This window comes from Aptenodytes forsteri, unplaced genomic scaffold (genome assembly GCF_000699145.1).
Source record: "Aptenodytes forsteri isolate BGI_AS27 unplaced genomic scaffold, ASM69914v1 Scaffold336, whole genome shotgun sequence".
Lineage (NCBI taxonomy): Eukaryota > Metazoa > Chordata > Aves > Sphenisciformes > Spheniscidae > Aptenodytes > Aptenodytes forsteri.
In genome coordinates, this window is record NW_008794911.1 from 5,825,637 (window position 1) to 5,849,836 (window position 24,200).

Consider the following 24,200-nt stretch of genomic DNA (forward strand, 5'->3'; position numbering starts at 1 on the left):
GCTTCTGCTTTACCTGTTAAACTGTCTTTATCTCAACCCATGAGTTTTCTCACTTTTACTCTTCTGATTCTCTCCCCCATCCCACCACGGGGGAGTGAGCGAGCGGCTGGGTGGTGCTTAGTTGGTGGCTGGGGTTAAACCACGGCACTTCATCTCAAATCAAATGTTGAAATAACTTTATATACTAATACCTCCTTTTTCTCTTCACTAGGTCTTTTTTTTTTTTTTCCAGATCACTTCTTCAGTTCTGGAAATCCATTCCCAAATTTACCCTGAAAATGTTAAGCCATTCCTGCCTTGCTAATCTTCTAAAGTCTTTAGAAATTTTCCTTTGCTAATTTTCCAAAGGCTAAAAGTACCACTTTCCCTCCCACAGCAGCTCCATTTATGCATAATATTCCTCTCCATGTAAATAATATATAGAGATATTTCATTAGCTCTATTTCTAACTACTAGTTTAAAATTATTACTAATTTTATTTGTAATTAGAATTATTGGGAACTATTAATGTTTAAAATTACATTTTGTGTTTCACACTGATGTTAGAAAGAGAGAAACCACTAATTTTTTGCCTTGACACTTAAAGACTATGAATATTTGGAAAAATACCATTTCAAAGTAATGCATAGTTCATCTTTCTGGAAAATTCACTTTTTCCCCATGTGGTTCCTGCAGCAGATTCTGATAGATGTGTTCTGAAAGATGTCTTATGAAACTACAAGTTACCATTTTAGCAGACTATAAAAGATGTATCAAAACTAGAAAACATTTTAATCCGGGTTTGCAGAGAACTGTTCAAGCTCAAATCACTACAATGTGATGTAGTGTTTTGGAAAAGAAAGGCTTACTTTTCTCCATGCTCTAGAAGAGAGTCGGTGACAAAGCCTTCCGTCATGCATCCTTCCATTTGCAGTTGTACTCTTTGAAAGCCAATTGTTACTGTATTTATACACATTTTCTCCAGAAAATCACAAACCATTACATAGTTGTATGCTACTTAGGGCGAGTGTCACATAAGACATATCCTAAATCAGACACCGCATTCACTGTCAACTTCATCTGAATCTCCCAGAGTACTTACTTACTTACTTACAGAAGTCATTCTTCTCCCGCAACAAGATACATGTTTTCTTGTGATTTCAAGGAAATAAGATCAGGCCCTGAGTCTTCTACAACCTGCTTGATTTTTCTAAAGAAATATTTCAGTGAACATCTTTATTCACTTTAAGAGTATCATCTTGGCACAATCTAGAAATCAAATTCTGCATTCCTGCTAGTACCACACCCCCACATACCTTGCAGTTTTTATTCCTTCTGCTTAGGACAGGACTAGAAATCCTAGCTTTCTGTCCTGGCAGCTGAAGAAATGAACTCTTTATAAAAATATAATGACCAGATGGCTCTTGCAATGTATGATCGGTAGCTGGTCCAGTGCCCATTTTCGTAGTACTGCTAGTTCTGAGGTTCCAGTCAAAATCACCATTTTCATCTTTCTTCCATCCACAAAGATCAAACTCAAAATTGCAATGCCCAATAGATGTACCTGAAAGACATTTGCACACACATGAAAAGAGATTTTTTTTCAAGAGGTTAATTAGGTACATATACTACAACCTAGTACTCAAATCCATTAAAAAAAAAAATGCTTCAATATAAAAAATAATATCCATGTATCTTATTAAACAGAGCATTTTTAATGTCCTAGGATATAGTAATAGGATAGGATAAAACTGCATATATATGAGCACTGGTGAAGCTGCACCTCAAATACTGTGCTCAGTTTTGGGCCCCTCACTACAAGAAGGACATTGAGGTGCTGGAGCGTGTCCAGAGAAGGGCAACGAGGCTGGTGAGGGCTCTGGAGAAGAAGTCTGATGAAAAGCGGCTGAGGGAACTGGGGGTGTTTAGCCTGGAGAAAAGGAGGCTGAGGGGAGACCTCATCGCTCTCTACAACTGACGAGAGGAAATGGCCTCAAGTTGCGCCAGGGGAGGTTTAGATTGGATGTAAGGAAAAATTTCTTTACTGAAAGAGTGGTTAAACATTGGACCAGGCTGCCCAGGGAAGTGGTTGAGTCCCCATCCCTGGAGGTATTTAAAAGACGTGTAGATGTGGCACTTAAGGACATGGTTTAGTGGGCATGGTGGTGTTGGGTCGATGGTTGGACTCGATGATCTTAGAGGTCTTTTCCAACCTTAACGATTCTATGATTCTATGAGGTAGGTCTCTGTGTTCTCGTTATTATAGTCAACAGAGTCCTTGGTATAAAAGTAACGAAACATAGCAATCTGTTTTAGGTCAAGCTGAATAGCTCTTTAGGGTCTTACAGGCAGAGGTCAATTGGTGCCCTCCACAGGGCATCCAAGACGTCTGCAGAAAACTAGCTTCTTTTTGGAGGAACATGTTAAGGTCAGGTGAAAACTATAAGAAATGCCTATATTTAGGGAAAAAAAACCCATCCAAATGAATGTATTGAGCACCATAAAGACACAGCCTCCATACAGACACATACAGGTAAAACATAAATGTAGGTGTGCTAACTTTGAGCTGAATCACACCCATAGTTAGTTTACATTTGCATGTTTCCAGAAGAGTTCACACATGTGTTTTCTTAGCCAATATGCAAACATAGGTGATTATCTACATTTCTCCTTAAATTGTATTTAACACCTAGAAAAAGAGAAAGCTGTCATAATTTTAGTATATTTTTATATGAAACAACATGCATGCTCTTTATCGACTTTCCAATTTTGAATGTCAAAACAGCCAGTATGGTGAGTCAACTGTCCACGTAAACTAAGGTTAAGCCAATTGTACCACTCCAGAAGTTTAAACTGTGTATATTTTTTTCATCTATGCATCTATAACTTCATTATAATGATTATCAAGTAAGACTAAACTTGCTGAAATAAGCTGGAATTTCAGCAGAGCCTTCAAATACTTTCGACTGTGCCCTGAATATTCTTGCTATTATTGCTGGAAAGGAAAGTGCTTTGAAGATAAATTTGGAAACCGTATGGATCATTTGGTCTGACAATATAAGAAATGACAAAAGCTCTCTTATAAAATGTAAACAGAACCTGAGCCTCTTCGGGGGTCTGATAAAGTTCAGCCACTTAAAAGCAGCTTTATTTAATTGGCAGCTGGTCAGAAGCCTCGGTAATGAGGCCAAGGAGCTAAAATCTGTGGAGTTTACATATGGACCAAAACAGTACAGACAGCTACCTCTAAAATTTCAGGCTAAAATCAGATGAAAGATTTCTTCCTTGTATTTTTCTTTGTGGAGGTCATAAGGGTGAAAAAGAAGCTAGAAACTTTTTCTTAAAAATAGGGACTATTTAGCAAAAATAACTTCACTGTCTTTTACCTTTGTCTGCAAATATGATGCCATCTGAAATAACAATTAAAAAAACCCCAAATGTGATGTGCTAAAGGATATGATTATCATTTGTGCAAAACATAGATTGTAGTTTACTTCAACTGAATGTAACTGCCCATAAAATTTGTCACTCCTCATCTTTTGCCATATGATCATTCAGTTACTTAATATTTCAGGATCCTAGTTAATGACATTCCTTCAATTACTTACAAATTCCATCTCAAGTCAATAAAATTCATGCATGCAACTGACCATTGTATTTTAAAGGCATGTTTTCAAGAATCATGACCTTAAGGCACGAACACTGAACATCCCTGCTAATGCTGTATATATTGTGTGTTACCTAATCTAAATTTAGATGTCCTTGTAGGATCTCTATAGTCAACAAATTAAAATACTCACATCTATAGGACAATTTATCTAATCTAACTCAATCGATTTTAAATTACATGAACTTCAGCCTGGACGTGAGTCACTGCACTGATGAAAAAGAGAACTTGGGCAGCCTGCTTAGAAGCTCAAGTTACAGCAGGTGGTTGTGCACTTGCGTATTAAATCTTTGGTAGTAGACACTTCTGTGAAGAACTGTGAACTCTTAGTAATAAAGTACAAAAGCAAAGCTAATCCTTTTGTCTGTGGAGCAGTGACACAGGGCTGCTGAATTAGTCTACCGGATAAGAGCTTAATAATTTAAGAAAAACACTTAACAGTGGGTATAAGAATCATAATATCACAAAAGATCTAATGAATCTTTGTAATAAACTAAGTAATTAAATGGAGCAAAATTTAAACTATTTCAAGTCATATTATTCCCAACAGCTATGCCTAGATGAACAAGAAGTACAGAGCTACAGGAGCAGATCTGTAGAGCAAAACACCTGATGCTGAGGATCTGATGACATTTAGGGGGGCAGCAGAGGAAAGACAACTGAGGTGGTATAGACTGATCCTGTTGGCTGAATGACCACTAGTGGTTAGAATACATTTGATGCCCTCCTGGAACTCGTCTTTCAATTTATTTTCTAATGAAAGGAGCCTAGTTCATACGCTTGAGCACACTCTACAATGCAAACCAAATCACAATAAATAGCAATAACTGAGAGATTTGCTTCAGAAGCACACTGATGAGCTAAACCAAACATTAACCAAGCTCAGACAAAACCAAACATCTACAAAGTACAGCCGCCTGCACTGACACTGATCCATATTTCAGACTGGAAAAACACCTCTGCCCCACAGCCTTTTTCAAATTTAATTTTCTAGATCTCATAAAACACCATTTCTACCGCAGGGAGGCATGCCCAACTCAATCTAACCAGAGCTGCCTCAGAGACCTTCCTCTGATCCACTGACAACCTCAAGCAGCATAAGGCAAATCTCGGCAGTTTCTGAACAATGTTGAAGGAGTGCTACCACCTATTACCACTCCAGCACTGTTGTGATTTATTTTGTTCTCATATATTTGTAGTAAGAAAATAGAACTAGTGACATTACACTTAAAGAAAACTCTGAGCATGGATCACTCATTCAGTATCTAATGGAATAATTTCTAAACATTTGACGAATCAGTATATCTGTTAAAATGTGTACTTGACATTTTATGGCACTGACGTCATGCAACTCGCTAAAAAGAGCACTCTACAAAGCAAACAAAACCAAGACACAGATCTCTCAATAGTAATTTAACAGATTTATGAAGCATAGTTTATATCTCAGCAGCACTGGCTTTGTCTAGACATTGCTGATTAGACTTGGTGAGTATCGTTGTGTGATATAGTCCTATTAACATTCTGGAGTTTCAGGAATATAACAGAGATTAGGGACTAGTTTCTCTCAACATGGTGCAGAAAGTTTTCATTAGCTAAGATATGATGACTCTTTGTGCACATAGCAAACCACATCTACAGTTACAGCTAGCAATCCAGGAAGACCTACTGCTGAAAGGTACTTTGGAGATGTCTGGAAGTTGCACAGTTTTCATGTTTTTTAAACACAATTGCCATGCCTGGGCTAAACTGCCCATTTCTTGTTTCCTGTGCTTTGATCTATCATGCTTTGCCCTACTAAAACCTTCCCCAGGCTTCTGAGTTTGAGGTTTTCAAGCTACCATTCTATGGTTCAGCAGTGAGGAAACAACTCTTCTCTGATGGCTGCAAGGAATCAAAAAAAAACTTCACAAAGAGTGGAAATATGTGTTTCTTATCATTCCTATCTTCTTCTTTGGAGGCAGCCTGCCTCATGAAAAAGCTGGGAAAACAGAACTAGCATTTTTCTGTTAGGTATATTTTCAGCAAGTGTTATATTATGTATTTCTACTTCATTAAATACATAAGGCAGAGACAGCACCAATAAAAGAAACTCCAAATTCTCCAGCACATAGTGGAAATTTAAAGCAGCATACCCATTTCAAAACTGAAAAAATAAAAGGAAAAAAAGGAAAGCAAAAATTAGTCTAATTCCTGACACTGTTATTGAAAATGCTATTGAATAAAGCACTCCCAGACCTAACAAAGAAAGGCATAATTGGTCACCAAGCATTTTACAGCACAATTAGACACTATGAAATAGGATTAATTTTTTATCCAAGGCAAAATCCATGTTGATATAGAAGTTTCACCCCAGTAATGACCCCTGTGCTCTTAAAGCTCTGTAACACTTCATTGAAAAGCTTCCTGTTAATTTGCAGTTAGGAAAGTTCTTTTCTTAATTTTTTTTTTAAGATTTTTTTACTTTTTTTTAACTTAAAAATAATAAGTTAAAAAAAAGCACTTTACAGGACAGCATTTTCTTTGTGGCACTGTTTCAGTTAATCTCTTTTCTAATGGGGAATCAGAATGAAATACTTACTTTAGGGGGCTGCAAAATTAAATCCCATCAGCCTGTTTGAACCATCTTGCCCCTAATACTTCAGTCTTTACTTGACTGATGGTGTTTCATGGGAAATACAGACAATCCAGAAAACTCAAAAAAGTCACAGTTAAACAGCTTTTAAATATTTCAGAAAAGAACAGCAAAAATATGAGAATCTCTTTCAACAGAGTAATTCCAACTTGATATACTCCTCATTTTTAGTTGCAGAAGATCTGAACTGGTCCCTGTATGGCTTAGTGACATACTATTCCTGGTTTGGAAATCACTGAGAAGTTTAATAGCATGAAAATAATTTGCAAAACACAGTCCTTTTGCAGTATACCTTAGCTTCATAGGATATCAGCATACCTATGCTTCATGGAATTGTATTCACTGAGAATTTGATAAACTGTATTCATAATCTCAGTAAAAATGAGGTAACTGTTCATACGGTACCAAACAATGCAGATTTGATTGTGTGAGCATTTCCCACAATTGTACTAGAAAAAAGAAAGTGTTAGTACTATATATTGTGATCCATTTCTCCAGAGGAGAACCCATTTGATATGAAACATCATTCTTTGAATCTGATACTACAGATGCTGTTTCTTGATATCTCTCGTAAAACCAAAATTGTACAGTATTCAGATTAAAACAATTTGTTAAGAGACCTGACAATCCTTGAAATATCAAAGGAGGTAGGTACCTCATATCCCAAAGGTATTAGGCTTGAAGTATTTTTTTCAGCCTTAATACATTCTTTTCATATGGAAAGCAGGAGATTTTTATTCTGCTTTTAAAGACAGCTGCTTTCTGAGTTATTTTAAGAAATTCACTAACAGCTCTTTTTATTTTCTATCATATGATTTTAAATTAAATAATAGTAATTTAAAATCCTTAAAAGCCAAGGAATAGAATTAAATTATTACCTTCTTTTTTGCTTTCTTAGCTGATGAGCTGCCAAAAGTATTCAAGTAATAACAATTCACAGCAGGCACAGTTATTTATGATAATTATATTAAAAAAACTACCATACTTACTACAAATAGTAGGGCTCTCATCTGAGTTATCTGCACAGTCATTTACAAAATCACACAGATTATCCTTTGGGATGCAGTACTTGTTGGCACATGTGAATTCCTCTAATGTGCAAGGTCTGCCTGGGATGAGCAAGGGGGAACAATCTTCAAAGGTAATATCATCCACTGCCACGTCTCCCATGTAACTGACACCACGTTTTGCCCTGAAAACAACCTAATAAAAATTACAGAGCTATTACAGCAAGATACTGTTAAGATATATAAAAGCTTATACATGCAACATGAATAGAACAGAGACTATGATGTCCTTGCAAATCTTGGAAGTGGTCAGTTCTTACTGTCAAAGCACAGTCCCATGAAAGCTTGTACTACTGTTTGTACACATCTGTCACTATAGTTATTGGAGGACCATCTTCTAACATCAACAAAGTATGAAAAAAAGGGAAAGAAAATGAGCAACACAAACAGATACCAGTCCCCACTCGTCCTGAATTAATAGCAAGGGTTCCACCTACTTCTTCAAAGTAAGCATGAAAAACACTAGTCTGAGTCATCCATCAGTTACTCCCATGAATGTAAAAAGAATGTTAAAGTTTCATTAAAAGCCATCCAAGACAGAAGTACCAGGGAATGTAACATGTTTTTACATATGTTCCCGGCTGTCTCTGGTTTTTTTATAAGGATACAACTAAGCATGGCATACCCATGACTAAGTATCTCTAAGAGGCTTAGGAATCAGCTCATATTTCAAAGCGAACATCATGCTCAAGACTCTTTTTTCAAAAACCAGATGTAATACTACTACACACTAAGGAGAATGAAGTGGAATAGTTCAACCTGAGTTGGATTCAAGAATAGAATGGATTCTCTGTCTTAAAAATGGATATCAGTCTGAGATTGAAGGGGAGTGAGAAATCTCCAAAAATTTGTGTCCAGCTCAGATAACCAATCAGGCAGGCAAAAAGATGACTTTTGCTATTCAGAAGGGGACGTACAGTATGTGTATAGGGCAAAAAAAGGAAATGAGGAGGTGAAAAATGCATAATATAAAAGTACCTAAAGCCAGCTGTCTAGGAAACACATAATATAGGAATACACACCTGAAAATTTGAACGAATTCCTAAGAACACTTCTGCTCTGTTCCACTGGGGACCTTGGCTGCCACTTTGAGTCCACAGTTTAGAAGTCCTGTTACCTGTTTTACAGAGTACCTAAAAAGGAAATAATTCTAGGTCACAAAAAATCTTTCCATTACCAACTCACTTTAGGTCCCTTAATTGTATACAAGTGTACAAGAGTATCTTGTACAACTTATTGTTGTACCACCATTAAATATCATCGAATCATAGAATCATAGAATATCTGGGGTTGGAAGGGACCCAAAAGGATCATCAAGTCCAACTCCCTTCTCCTTGCAGGACTACCTAAAACTAAACCATGTGACTAAGACCGTCGTCCAGATGCTCCATGAAATTGGCTTGGTGCTGTGACCACTTCCCTGGGGAGCCTGTTCCAGTAACTGACCACCCTCTCAGTGAAGAACCTTTTCCTAATGTCCTATCTGATGCAAAGGGATTGGCCACTGTAAAAGACTATTCTAAGAAAATAATGCTTTAAGGTTTTATGATCTTCTCATAAATGTACTCAGTCCAGAGACTAACTTATCCCATTAGTTCATCTGGAGTGGCTAGCCACAAATAAAAATTGCTCATTAATGGGATGGGATCCATGTGTAAAACATGGAAACAGCATTAGCAACAAGAGTTACTGAAAAATATATTAGTTCATGGATCTGTTAAGTTGCTCCATTCTGGGGTAGATTTTCTTGCCCTGATTGCTATGAAATGTTTTTTCCTCTGCAAATAAGATGTTTTTTTCTTCTAAAGACCAAATTTCATCTGTTTGGGCAATGGAAGACTCGTAAATACCCTTACCCCTGTAAATAGTCATTGAATTGGGGAAAGCTGACACTTATTGACATGAGCACAAAGTCCTAAATATGCTTTGCTCCAACCTCTTGTGCATCCAAATTCAACTGACCTGACAGTAACAACAAGACGGGTGTTTGATGAAGTGTGTCAAGATGTGTCTCCAACCAGTACTCACAGACCTAAACATCAGTTCACCAGTTGCCTGAACCACTTCTGCTTTTAAGGATTTATTGCTACTGTGTGTAATCTTCTTAGGGCAGTCCAGGCATTTTTCATCTTAATGAAAAAAATATTTTTTTTTTTTTTACATTTATGCAATCCCATGAGTGTATATGATATTGCATAACAGGTAAGTTCTGCCAAGCAAACAGCAGATCCTCACACTGAAGAGCTTTCATTCCAGGGGAACAAAAGAAACAGGTGTAATATTTTAAATTGAGTAGAAAAACAAAGTGACACCTGGCTTTATAGACAAGAAGAACTGCCCAAAGAAGACAGGAATTGCAAGGGAAAAAAAATAAGTTGGAGAGAAAAAGGGATTACAGATACTATTTGAGAGAATAAATGGTGCTGAATAAGAAAAGGTTTTTCTTACACTCACGTGCAAACTATACATCTATATGAATATAGATATGTGTGACTATATAGACACATACACACACGCTTTTACATACACTGTAAATTACCTACTAAATTATAAATCCAAGTCCTTCATCAGAAATTAATATTTTCTATCATATCACACTAAAGGTGATAATTTTAGATTTCATATGGCTATAAATTTATGTGCTATTAAAATCCAAGACTTCCCTGTACCCTAATGCACTTTGAAGCCCTATTCATTTTGATTACATTGCAAGTTATTGAAAAAGCACATCTGATACTTTGGTAGAGTTACCCATGCCAAGTCAGAGGGCAGAAACCAGACAAAAACGGTTCCAACAAATATTCAAACCGAGGTTGTACAACAAAGTGACAGCTAACCAATATTTAAGAAAGTTATAGAAACATAAAAAGACAGCCATTCATGCAAATAGCAGGAAAGTCTTCAGCATGTCCTACATGACATTTGACGGCATGGATGCAAACTAACATGCAAAAATCCAAACTTGTGAATTAAATAAAAATGTGGTAGTCTTGGGGGAAGAGATGGATAAAAGGCCTTTAGTGATTTTTAAGAACAGAAAAAATTCACATTCATACAATACTGAGAACCTTTAGAAGAAAATAATGAGACATTACCTAAATATTCTGAGTTATTCCTACATTCATTATTAATTGCTTAATTAATCAATTGAAACCAGGTAATTATTTACAATGTTTAAAATGCAAAGGTTTTGTGATTTTCCTTTGGTACATCTTAAAATCAATTAAGTTGGGGGGGTGGGGATCAGTTAAGGAATAGAGGGAAATTGTAGCCTCCTGTGTTGAAACTGTGAAAAAAAAATCTATATACATTTGCCTTTTGTGGTGGTAATACTGGGCATGGCTCCATAGAATTTGCTGTTAATCTCTACAAAACACTCTGCGGACCTGATTCCAACTAATGTGGGTTCCTACACTGTAAAGAAGCCTTGGACTCCAGAGTAAATGCAAATGTATTTGCATTTGTAAATGAAGTCTCAAAGCAAATTGATCTCTCCCAAGTCTTAAAACTGAGGACAAACCATCTTTATACTCTGATTTCCCACTAATTCTGATGAATTAAAATGTGACTACTTGCCAAGCAGCCTAGCAAGTTCTTTACTTACTTGGGAGAAATTCAGCGATATTTTTTGAAGTTGTTTAAGAAAAACTCAAGAAAACACAGAACATGCTTCCTCTGAATATCTAGCAAGTCACATGCATAGGGTGAAGGACACCACATCTCAGATTTCAGTTCTAATGTCAACATGTATTTTAATTTCATCTTCAAAACAGTTGAATTCTGCCAGCTTTTTATTATAATTTGTTATTCATAGTAACCAAACTAGTGAGAATTTATTTGTGCAATTAAATCCACATGCACTGGCCACACCCAGTTTGATACTGAGTGCACAGGTGACTAGGCAACTTATCCTGAGTATTTTTTTTTTTTCAATCCATTTCTGATGCTGTAGTTATCATGTAACATTCATGGGAAATCCCACTATAGTTACTCAGATGTGTGGCAAAAAAATTGTTGAGGACAATTTTGCTCTTTTATTCATTTACTTTGCAGTGACTCATTTGATCTACAAGCTGCTGAACGAGTTACATTTCCTTTACAGAAGTGTTTTTGTTTTAACTGGAGTGAAGAAAAGGGTATGGTTAAGAAACTTTGTTACTGTTATATCCTAGAAATAGTTCAATGCTGCTTACATTAATATAATTAACCTCTGAAAGATATATGTTAAACTTGCCGAGGAATAAGTTGTTTCTACAAAGTTTTACAGCAAATTTTAATGCAATTACTTCTTTTTTTCATGCTCCCACATTCAGCTGAAGACTTTGATGTCCAAATATCTACGGATGCTTTCCAGTGTCAAAGCGTATTGTGCAGTACAAAGCTTTTTCTCATATGGAAGTTCCAACCACGGTATGTCTATAAAGGTCACAATTTTTGATTGTTGTAGAAAGTTACATTTTCCCCAGCTTACTCAAGCTAATACTTCCTTCAGATCATAACATATTGAGAGCAGTGGAGTGTTAGTAATTATTCATTTTCATTTATTAGCAGCCTAGGTTTTAATGAAACTAAATGACAAGGCATGAATTTTCTCACAGGAATTTCGGGCAGTAAAAAAAAAAAAAACAACCCAAAACAAAGAACATCTCCATACCTCCAGAGAACCTATTGTTGAACCATTCATGTGGTTCCAGAATACGATTTTGCATTTGGGCCCCGTAAGGGAGATGACTGGGGTAGCAATGTCAACTGTGTGACCAAATTCTCCATTCGAGCTGTCTGCAAACAGATACCAGCCTTCTTCAGTACACCTGCTCAGAGAGAAAGGTTTTTTCTTTATTAAAACAAAACATTTAATCATAATTAAGTTCTAGTTAAAGTTAAAATGGTAATATTCCCTTATACAGATAGAGCATCTTCTGTCTGGGTATCTGGGTGCCTTTTAGTTTACCAGCGTGTAGCCAGAATCCCAAAAAGCCCTTGAAAAGGGAGCTAGTATTTTTATATCAGATTGGCAAAACAGAATACAGAGCTGAAGTCAGCCTTTACCCACAGGGCCGTATAGATGAGGGCTGGAAGGCCGCTGGGTTTCACCCCCACCCTCTTTCCTCAGGGAAATCAGAGGGTTTGATCCCAGCTTGAAGTCAAGAAAATCCAAGATACTGGGTGAAATTCTTTCTCCTGAGCTGCTGGGAAAGATGAGGCTGGCTTTGCAGTAAGCATCAGACTCCGAGTGTACAGAGAGATCAGAAGTGCAGTTTTAGTGTTTTGGATATCTAAGATTTGGCTCCTAAAACCCTTGCTTTTCAAATTAAAAGGAGCTGTTGACCAAAGATAAGATTCTGTTTTCTTCATTGGAGCTGCTACATGCTCAGTGCTTCTCAAAAGAAAGAATCTTTCCAACAAGGGCTTACAAACCTGACCATGGGACATATGTTTTTAAAAAAGTTGTGGTATTAGGTTTTCCTCACTTTTCAGTTTTTCTGTTTGGTCAAGCTCTGAACAACTGCTCCGTAAAGTTGCACCACTGCAACTGTGAGAAGGCAGTGATCATGCCCAGCAAGCACTGCCGAGAGAAACGCAGGATGCTCAGAAGGTGTTTACAGACTGAAAGTCCTGCCGAACGGGAAGAGTCAGGCATTCGATGGTACAGATTCAAGAACTTTTTTTTCTTCATCAGCCCTCTGTAAGTTTTTATACTTAGAGCAGTCTAAAGGACTAAAAGACTTTGGTGCCTGTGGTAAGAGCTCAGTTTGATGCAGTCTTCGCTGCAGTAGCCCTGCGGTATTAAACAAATATAAGATACTTTTTCAATAATCTAGTGAAGTTTCTTTGAAATCTTGTAAGAAAATTCTTTCTTTAAAACATGTTATAAGATTTAAAAAAATAACTTTACTATTTACCTAGACACAATTTACCTCAGATTGCTATGCCTGTATTGAACTCAACATGTACTGATCTGTGTGTTAAAATAACCATGAATTTAGCAAAACAGGTTTATCACTGCAAAGTTACAACAAAACTAATAGATTACATTTACTCTATAGACTAATTTACACTCAATAATCACAAAATACTTTAGCATATATTAATTAATGCCTGTCATGTACTCTGGAGGTCAAGGAGAGACTGAATTCCACCGTATATTCAGTCACTTTAAGAACAGCATGTTCTATCTACTATAGTACATAATATAAAGTAGGCTAGAAACAGGCAAATTTTATCTCTGTACTCACTCAGCAATTTCCTCCGAGGTTCTGAAGTCCTTTAATTAATTCACTCATCCTTAGAATCACATATGCAGTAACTTGTTTCTAATATGACCAGTGACAGATTGATAGACTGCAAACAGCCTGATCTTCCTTTTGCCCAGGGCAAAGAATTCCAGTAATAGCCATTGACACAAAACAGCCCTTCAAAACTCCTTGCAAATCAGTGGCTGGTTCATTGCTTGTTACACAGAGTACTGCTTCTGCCTCCCCCAGTGTCACACCAGAAAAAAAAAAAGGATTAAAAAGTCAACTGGTATAGCCATGGGAAACTACAGAAAATATTTTGGTAGGTGAAAATAAAAGACAATTCTGACAGTTATAAAACATTTTGGTACAGAAGTCCCAGGCTGCTTCCTTCAGCAGGGTAAAGTGCCATTCTAACACTCCATGGGTCAGAAGTGGGGGGAGCACTTTTACTAGTTAATCAGCTACAGTTCAATCCTGTAATCATTACACACTTCTCAGAGGTTTCCCAAAATCTTATCTAGCATGCAAGAATGAGAGAATCATTGTATTCGTAGATATTGATAAGGATTTGTATGTAAAAGATCTGCAAATGTCAAAGGGACAGAAGTGAATTATTCCGCTAATTTCTCTTTAGCTAGGAAAGATAATTCTCAGCTCTAAACTATTAATACATTTGTTTTATTTAAAGTGAAGTACTAAAAGGTCCTGTAAAATTAAAGAACTTATGCAGGAAAAGGTAACATTTTGTAGATAATTTCTTCATTTTGCAGATAATTTCTTACATGTTAATTGGAGAACATGAAGTATATATGATTTATAACTGAAAAATGAAGACTTTTACATTAAAAATCAGTAGTCTGTGGGACGGGTTGCCTATGCACATAGTTTCAGGTAGAAATCAAGTGCATGCGGGAAAGTAGTGGTCATGATCAGAGCTAACATTTCTACTGCCACCCATAAAAGAGTAATAACTACCAAGAATAATTATAATCTTCCTTTCTTATAAAAGAAATGCCCAGTAGTTTATAGTAAAATTTTCTCTTTCTAAGCCTCATGCAAGTAGATTTTTTTTTAAGAAGGAACAATATGTTTTAAAAATTCATCTTAAAATATGGGGCAGACCTTCACTGGGTGTAGGTCAGACATGTTACAGGTGAAATCACTGAGGACTGCTGATAAAGCCAACAGGGACCAAAGTCAGTTCGGTGGGATTCTAGGGGGAAGAGTAATGATCTGGGGAAATCTGGATCTTCTCCACAATCTTATTTTTCTTTTCATTCAGAAGCACATGAGAGAAGTGTCGCTGAAGCTTTTATTTTATCACTGTATCCTGGCAATTCAGGCATCTTTATAATTACGGCATGTATTTACATCATCCTTGAGACAGTAGCATAAATATTTGGAAGTGAACTATTGCAGAAAATGAGCACAAAATAGAGTAACATATATGCAAGCCTTAGAGCAATTATGTAAAAATAATCCTAAAATAAAAAGTAATAGAGCATTTTTGTTAAAACAGCTTAAACTGCATGTACTATAAGTGATAATTGAAACCTTTGAAAACTTCATTGTTACAGATCTTTCAAGCAAGTCTGCATTTGGAATATTCATTTATTTCCCTCCTTTCTGCTGAAGAAAGCTGTTATTTCAGTGTAGCAATTTTTGGTTTCTTTTTTTCCTTGGCATTGAGTATTCTACCAGTCTTGCCTGGAGGTAAAAGAACATCCAGTTCTTTTAAGGTTTGGAAAAACATTTAAAAATTCAGAATTTACTCTGCTACTGGGAACTGGGAACTCATGCCTTCGGTGGTCCAAGAGTGTCAGCACTGTATTTACAATAGCATTTAAGAGTGCTGTAAGAAGCAGAATGATAAAGAGCTCTGAAAAGCAATAGCACTTACAGCCCTCATACTTCCCAGAGTATTCAGTATTACGACCAGGCCTCTCAGTGAGATTAGTTTGAAACAGTGGTAGGGTACAATCAGTACTACGATGAAATGCAAACATCCATCTCTTATTTGGTGTGTTCTGTCAGATATGTCTTTGTCCTAAAGGCAGACCAAAATCACATCTCTGCCTAGATACTACTGGTCCCATAGCTTCTTAGGAAGGCAGGTGTCATTGCAATTTTTTTGCCCTTGTTTCAGTATTTGCTATAATGTTACATTTAAAACTAGCAAACCAGATGAAAGTCCCCTGTATAATACACTTCACAGAGTGCTAGCCATTAAACATGGTGGCAGTGTGTGATTACAAGAATATTAAGGATGTGTGGGAAAGTAAGGGAAAATGGAAGGATCAGAAGGGGCTGGATAAGTGTGTGTAGAGCATCCTTGTTCGCCTTTACTCCTATCATGGAAATTTTTACACTTTGGACTACAAGACTGATATACTTGTCACCTATCCATGTTGTTGTTTAAAAGGAAAGCTTTCTTCTAGTGTCTGTAGCTGACATTAACTTGCACCATGTTTGCTTACAGAGCAAAGCAATCTCTCTGTCTTCAATTCTTTAAGATGCCTGGGATAGCAACCTGCGTGGAATTTATAGGGAGATACAGATTCTATAGGGGGAAGAGTTTGAAGAAAGTAATAAGAAATCGTTCTGTTTGCATATAGTTTACATGCTAGAGGACCTGCACCTTCTACGGATACATCTTTTGTAGCAGAGCCAGTTAACATGCATGCAATCATCTGTTCAGTTTGTCAAGCTGTGACTTTTAAAGTAAAAGATTTCTTAGCTGGCCTACATGTATTTTAAACCAGTAAGTAATATACACTCACAAGGTATTCCAAAACTTTCTGTAAACATAAATTATCAGCCTCTCTTACTCTGGTCAGAAGTTGTTCTCCTCCTCACCCCCCATCTTTGTTCTTTGAGTGATCTTTAGCCAAGGTAGTAGTTTCTTCATTGTGTGATTTAATTATATGACCCCTCCTTAAATTCCTTTCTTCCTTATTCCATAAAAGTACTCCCCTTCTTTTTTTTCTTTTTTCTTTTTTTTTTTCAAATGAGACCTCAAGACGATGGTAACAAGTGTAAAACAAGATATTGTTCAACATGTATAAGACTGAATAAATCTGGCTTTCAATGTAGATCTACGTAAGTGCTGAAATTCAGCAGAATACACACAGGCTCCCCTGCCAGTAGCTGCAAGATCCCAGGCTCATTTGGAAAATTATCCCATGGAAAACCTCTTAGCTGGCAGCTACAATATGTGTCATTAAAATCTTGATATTTACCCTTTGAAAATAATTAATTTTACCTCTGTACTGCAAGTATTCCCTATATAAAGACATTCGCAATAATCCTAATTAATTTCAGAGGGAAATTCACAACATTTTAATGAATATAAAAAATTCAACATAAGAAACTGAGCTACATTTCCATACTTGACTTTGTTAATAGCTTAATATTTCAAGAATCTTTTAAAATGTAGTTAGCAAAGAATGGGCATACATAAAAGAATCTTCACTGTATTTCCCCCTTCAGAGCATTCAGAAGAACACAGGGAACTGAATATACTAAACGGGAATTAGTACTGAGGGAAAGATTACATGTGTTAAAAAAATGTTGGAGGCCTATCCAAAAAATTAGGCCCAGCTTAAATCTGGTAGTGTTATCAAGTAAAGTCTCATGCTGTGAATTACTCATTTCACAGTAGTAATTGTCTATTGTTGTAATGTCTGAAAGTGGATCAAAAATTAGTCAGCTGAACTTTCCTGTACAGAAAGTTCAAGCTCTGATTTAAGTAATTGTTGGACATCTCTCAGTTTTTAAAGTGTTAATTCATCTATGTATCTTCTACAGATTGTTTGAGAATCCCTGATTAAGCACTTAGATGGACTTATAAAATACCCTTTACTGTTTATTTTTCATTTAGAGTGAAAACTAAATCTGGTTAGAAATCAAACAACTCAATTTCATTAAAGAGTTCTGATTTCCTTCCAAATCTCAGCAATAATGAGAAAAACAAACAAACAAAAAAGGCAAACCAGAGAGGTAAATTTTAGTTTCCTTAGAGGGATAAGCATCCCTATGATTAGCACACCATACTAGAAATTGAAATCCAAAAAGCAGCAGCTCCCACATTCCTTTCCATTTTTTCTGGATACATATGTCCATAAACACTGTGCACCATCTATATAGCAAATCAGAGCCCCACAGACATGTTAGACCTATTACGCATTTAAACCATTATTCTTCAGCTCTCCAACACCATCTGTCCAGGATCTGCCAAGTCAGCGACCTGCTATTAGTCCAGATGAGTTTCTGTACAGAGACAAACCCCAAACTAGTGGTCAGAAAAACAGTAGGGCACTAGATGACATCCAAAAGAAGCACTCTCTTGACCAAAGGGGAAGGATTCTGAGATACTAGACATATCAGGAAAACGTGGGCCATCAAAGCTCAAGTTGATGGTTTCAATCGGACAAGGCAGTGGCTTCAGTTTGCATTTATCACATCCTATGCATCCTTTATCAGGGTAGTGGGGCTGGGGGAGATCAGTCTCATCTCTATCTATTCCCTGTCCACCAAGAGCATAGGTAAACAGGTGACAAAAGTTTTGCTAAAGTTAAGATATTTGCAGGAGAATTTTAGTTTTAGTTTAGCTAGGATTTCCTAGTTAGAAAACACTTCATCAAAAGATTTCTGAGAATTCTTTTTTAGGTTATTGTTTCATTAGCTAAGAAGGAGTTAAATTCACCCCTTTTTCTTCCTAACAACCATATTTATGAGAAAAGATTTATTATATTGGTGTCATTTTTTCTTGTACTGTGTCATCAGCGTATAGTATTGGTATTTTAATGCCTTATATATTTGACACAAGATGGTTGTAAACCGTGATATTTTGACCTTCCCATCATGCTAGCTTCATTTTATGTTGATTCCTATTATTTCTTGTTTATAGTGTCAGAAACCAGATATTATGAAAATTCTGGTAAAAATTTAAGTATGTATAAAAATAAAAGTTTATATTAAAAATCTTTAAAAAGATGTTAACTGTTCATATTTTCTAGCATTGATGACAAAGGTTGCAATAGAAATATAAAGCATCCAAAAGTCATTATTATTACAGTATTCCTAAGGAACAGGCAAAGATACAAGGGAGGCTTAATCTTTATCTTTGTATGTGTCCATATAAAGTCCAATGTGACTTCAATATATTAACTGTAAAATGGGAAAGCCTTGTACACATTGTGCCTAATAGCACTGTTTACTTGAAATTTGGCTTTAAGGTGGGAAACTGCTGAAAGGTGGGTAGAAGCAATATAGAAATATTACAGAAAGTATTATAGAAATATACAGAAAGAGTAAGCCTTCTGTAAAAAAAAAAAGCAAACCCTAACCATTCCCTCAACACTGCATCTGCCTATAGAAATCACAAAAAGATGCCAAAAAATTTCAGAAGTAAAAGAGACCTTAATATTCAAGCACTCATTCAAGAAGAAATTTATCACCTCCTTTATACTCTGGGTAACAGCTACTTGATGCACTGCCCGTTATGTCCGCTACTTCAGCCAGAAGGCAACGTGTGATGTAGGAAGGAGAGGGTAGTCTGTGGACAGTGGCCAAGATTTTACTCAAGATGTATAATGAAGGTGAACCTGAATGAAATGTGGCAGAGCACACTTCTCTAGGAAGCATGAGAAGTTTCATGAGGAGAAAGAAGGAGAACGAGAAAAAATTACATTGTTTCTTTAGTATCTGTATTTGCTAGATATTCAGTGTCTGCACCAGAAATAGATTGACTACTTATCCTTCTGTAGATAGTATAGGATGGCCTATTATAGATCATGACATATGAACAGATCTTTTAGAGCCCCTGTCTTGCAGTGTCTTACACATAACATATTCATTGGCTTCAACAGGGTTCTTTCCTGAATAAAGGATTGCAGCTGTGAGGATATTATTGCAGAAAAAGAGTCTAAATGCAAAATTAAAATGTCATAAAATGTGTAACTTTCAGTAACCTTAAAGGACAAAAAGAACTCAAATAACCTAATTAATTCTACTATGTATCAGAGAAAGATTTTCTCCACTGAACACTTCTAACCACTTAACTATTAATAGGTTTTAAATAGTCAGTAACTCAAATCTGTATTTAACAACTAGAAAGAAAAAAAAAAGCTTTTTACAGCCTAAAAAAAATTACATTTAAGCATTTCTGTAAACATTTCAAAAAATTAGAAAGGCATTGAAAGCAAAAAGTGGTCAGGAATGTGGATCTTCACTTACAGCAATATGTGATAAATTTAATTTCAAACAGTGGGAATTCCGAAAAGAGTAAGTTCTTCTACCATGAATTTGAAACCTATTTTTTATCTAGTAACCTCCCACCTCCATTAACACTTAACATTAATGCATAATAAACTCCGAATCAAAAAGTTATAGGATTGTCATGCCATAACAAAGTAGACGTAAATTTTTTGGAAGATTGCTTTCTGAAAGCATATAATAGAGCTATTTCCTACTGCAGAAGCCATCCTCTAGCTGTGTTTGCAGACAACTGTGTAAATTGCTGGATGCCAACAGACCTAATTCTTTGCACAGTGCTAGAGACAAAATTTTCTATCTTGGGCATCTAAACTTTGGCACACGAATACAAGATTGAGCTTCAATGGTTAATTCAAACTGAACAGAAAAAAAGGTCCTTAACACACCAAAGCACTAGCCACATACCGAGACCTGTAATTTGACACTGAGATTAGAAAGGTGCTCCAATGAAAATCACCACAAATGTGAGAAGGAATTCTTGCACTAAATCAAAGCACGTTATATTTATTATCAGACTCTAAGAGTCAAAATTGCAAAAGAATCTTGCTATCTTTGACCATGATACAGGCATACCACATAAAGCTTTGAGTACAACTTTGATGCCTTGTTTTACATAATAGATGTGAATTCCAGAAAGAAAATCTACTGGTAAGGTTTTACCCACACACAATGATTAATTTTTTCACAGTTTAATCTATTTTTATTACGAGATTAATCCCACGTTCTGGCATCTTAATATACAGAGCTAAAAAATACTTTGAGTGCGTTCTCTTTCTTTGTACAAAATTAGGTTTGATTAAATTACAATTACTTGAAATGGGCTAGTTATTTGACATCATCCTGCAAACAATTTCTGACTATTACCTTATTCTTGAAAGTAATTAGTATTCCACAATTACATATTTAAGTTGGACACACAAGTAATATGAATACTTTTGCTCTCCAAGTGAATGGTGCAAAAATTAGAATTACTTTTTCAACACTTCAACACCAAACTCTTTTTTTTTCCCTAAAAAAGAATTATTATCTTTGCTTCAGTTTCATTAAACACACAGTACAGAGATTTCTCTTATAAAAATATTAAATGTACAGTCTTTAGTGTTTAGTTTTTAAACAACATATTGCTTCAGGTGATACTAATGTGTTACCTATGTTACTGTGACGGCTGTGTGCACATCCAGATTATTTTGCCACACACGTTCATCTGAACTTTGCCACTAATGACGTAAGCAGACACTAACAAATGGAATATGAAAAAGTCAAAAGACAATAACCTGAAGTCTGATAAGACTCCAGACTTCTTTACTGAAGGTGGCTTATTTCTTATAAGTGCTGGTGGAGTCACCTTATAGTCAAAGTTGAATTTACAGTCCCAGTTCTAAAGGGACAAGAGGAGGGTGGAGAAACCTTATGCTCAATGTTACAGTGGGATTCTTCTCAGACTGTACTGCAACCACAGGTAACCTTCACTTTTTTTCCTGGGTGTAACAAAAGGAAATAATAGATATTCTCAGAAAGTGCTTTTAAAGTTGGAGGGGGGAGATGAAAGTGTGTGAATTAATAATTCTATAAATATATAAAAATTAAATCAGTTTTTGTTGTTTATTGTTACCTTATTTCTCTAGATGCCCTGAAGTCTTTATTCTTATGAAATCTACACCCGTTCAACTCAAGAATCACAAGAATTGCACATATAGAAGCACAATACCCATCAGAGCCTGTGATTGATAGATACACTGTAACATGCTATATAGAATCCTCTTTACAAGGCTGAAGTATCCCCTTCCTTTCATTTTCCATTGTCTTAAGAGCACTATAAGCATCTTCTTAGAGACAGCTGTGGAGCCTATGAGGCTTAATGCTATGTGTTTCACTTCACTGTGAATAAAGTTCTCAAGCAGGATCAATAGATATACGCACACATTTGTCTAAAGTAAATAATACTATTGAGGACAGATCTATGGAGTGTAAAAGCATCACATAAAGCTCATACTTTTCCTCCACTTCTACATAAGTGTAACTAACTATAGCACCCTCAGGTATCATTTATACTCTCCATGTCTAAGAGGCTTATTTAAAAGCATTGTTTTTAATTTTAGTGTCTTCAAGCAATTCCTGCTTAAAGAATAGTAGTCAGCACAACCAAAACAGAATGAGACAGCAAGTCCAACATAAATATATGGTAGTGAAATATGTCAAACTCTTCAGACATCCATCCATATAAAATGACAAACACAGAATTGCTGTATTAAGCATTTCTTGTGGTGTATTGCAATGAGGTTTGGTTTGTGCCTTCAGGAAGGTGTTTTGTCTCAGAAGCTTTTTTTTATCCTTTTGGTTGGAATAATGCAGACAGCTTTTTGTTAATGTCCATCAGTCCTTTAAAAATCATTCCATACATTATAAACACATTTAAGCTGCTTTTGGGATTACGTCTACAAAGTAGAGGTTCTGATTACATGATAAAAACTTAGAGGTTTGTTTTTAAAGAAATTAATGGGAAGCAAAGGTATATGGTAATTTCATTGCTCTGTTAATTAATATATCACTTACTAAAGTTTCAAGAGAAGCAGAAATCTCCTTTATAAGAGTTTTGATAAAGAAATTTAAAACAGAAAACACATATAAGCTGTCCAGAGTATATTCTGAACAAGGCTTTACAGGAGAAACTGGAATTTTATAAAAGAATCTTAGTTACTTCTTGTAGATTCATCTGGCAGTATTATTCAGCTATCGGGAAAAGAATACAAATGGGTGTGCAGACTTGGTTGGAGAACAGACTGGAAAATTGGTGCACATCAACATAAATCCAATGCTTTAGAGATATAGTATAATCACAGCAGAGTAGAGATGAGTGAGGTGTAACCACCCAAGTCTTTGCTTAGCACTCCAGGACAATTTTGTGTACCATGCTGAGTGCCACACTCCCATACTATGGCAATCGGAACCAGTGGTAGCTAAAATTGGGCTGGAGTAGGCGTATCCACATCAGCTCTAATCACACCTGAACTGAAATGCTGACACACAGTTTATAATCAGAGGAAAGTGCACAATGCTAATGAACCACAGATCTGATGAAACACTTCGAATCCCGTTTTCCTTCTCTCACTAACTGAGCAGAACAAGATTTTGGAAATAGCAACAACTGTTTAAAAAAATATATTTCTTGCTCAGACAAAACAAAATCACTGCACACTCCTGTAAATACAGTTGTGCCTTTCTGTGTGGATCATGCATTTGCAAATTTTGCGAATCTCTAAACCTGTCAGCTGTAGTTATGTCTTTTAAAAGTGCACAGATATGTCTTTAGAACTGCAGAAAATGCTGGGTCCTTTAAGAGCAGAAACTGTATCATTGGTTTAATGATGCAAAATAATTACATGTATATACATGTATAAATGAACCTTAAAATAACAGAAGGCTAAAATAACAGAACAGCTGATATCAAAAACTAAAGCTTAATAAACTTAACAGCAAACAAATAAACCTTTATAGCTGAACAGTAAAGCACAGATTATTATGTTATTAACCAGTCTAATCCCCTTTTCTTTTTTTTTTTCTTTGTTCTGTCAGCATCATTGTTCTCAGAGAATCTTTGTTCAAACTCTCTCAAGATTTACCAATGGCACTTAAAAGCATTGTAGCATACCAACCACCACACAAAGCAAATGGCATCAAAGAAGAAAGATTACATGTTTGATCATAACACAACAGTCAGTGGCTGTTAGTTGGATTTTCTCCATTGGAGATTTTAGTCTGATGGCTTCTGACTGACACAGGGCTGAGATTAATTCATGGTGTTTCCATGGCTCATCTGAACCTGCCACATCTCATCAGCATTCTGTCATATCTCTGTGAATTCTGTGAGGTTCAAGGCAAAAAGAAACAAGAGGAATGACTTTCTTCCTCAAATAACAAAGCTCGAGTTGAAAAAGCCACCAAAATTTCTAATCACAATGGGCATTAGTTTTAATTAGCAATTTTCTGCATTACAGTTTAGTATAAAATTGTATGTTACTGTAGAAAATGCCTCAGTAACTACATTTTTACTTAGCATCAAATGTCTAATATCTATGGACTTGTTTCTTGCCTTATTGTCACCCTGGATATTTACTAGTGTGCACAGTAAAGCATTTAAGTACCTGTGATGCTTTGTTAATGCATTAATGAAGTACTAACACAAATTAGTCCATATTTTACAACCACTTAGAGAACAAGCATATACTAAGCTGCACCTTGTTCAAAAAATGCAGCAGAGGAAAACCTGTTTTCTGAACCTTGATTATCTGAATTCTTATTCTCTGAAAAATTACTAATTAAACAAAAAAAGATTATAGAAA

General features: G+C 35.9%; 1 protein-coding gene across 1 annotated transcript in view; it reads right to left on the reverse strand.

Annotated features, from left to right (window-relative positions):
* The window catches only part of MALRD1 (MAM and LDL receptor class A domain containing 1), a 306,398-nt gene that overhangs the window by 172,153 nt on the left and 110,045 nt on the right, over positions 1-24,200 (reverse strand). Inside the window, exons 22-25 of the mRNA XM_019470989.1 lie at positions 12,000-12,156; positions 8,368-8,478; positions 7,268-7,481; positions 1,296-1,543 (exon numbers count right to left, since the gene is read on the reverse strand). Coding sequence (XP_019326534.1) covers positions 1,296-1,543; positions 7,268-7,481; positions 8,368-8,478; positions 12,000-12,156 — 730 coding nt within the window. The remainder of the gene's footprint in view (positions 1-1,295; positions 1,544-7,267; positions 7,482-8,367; positions 8,479-11,999; positions 12,157-24,200) is intronic.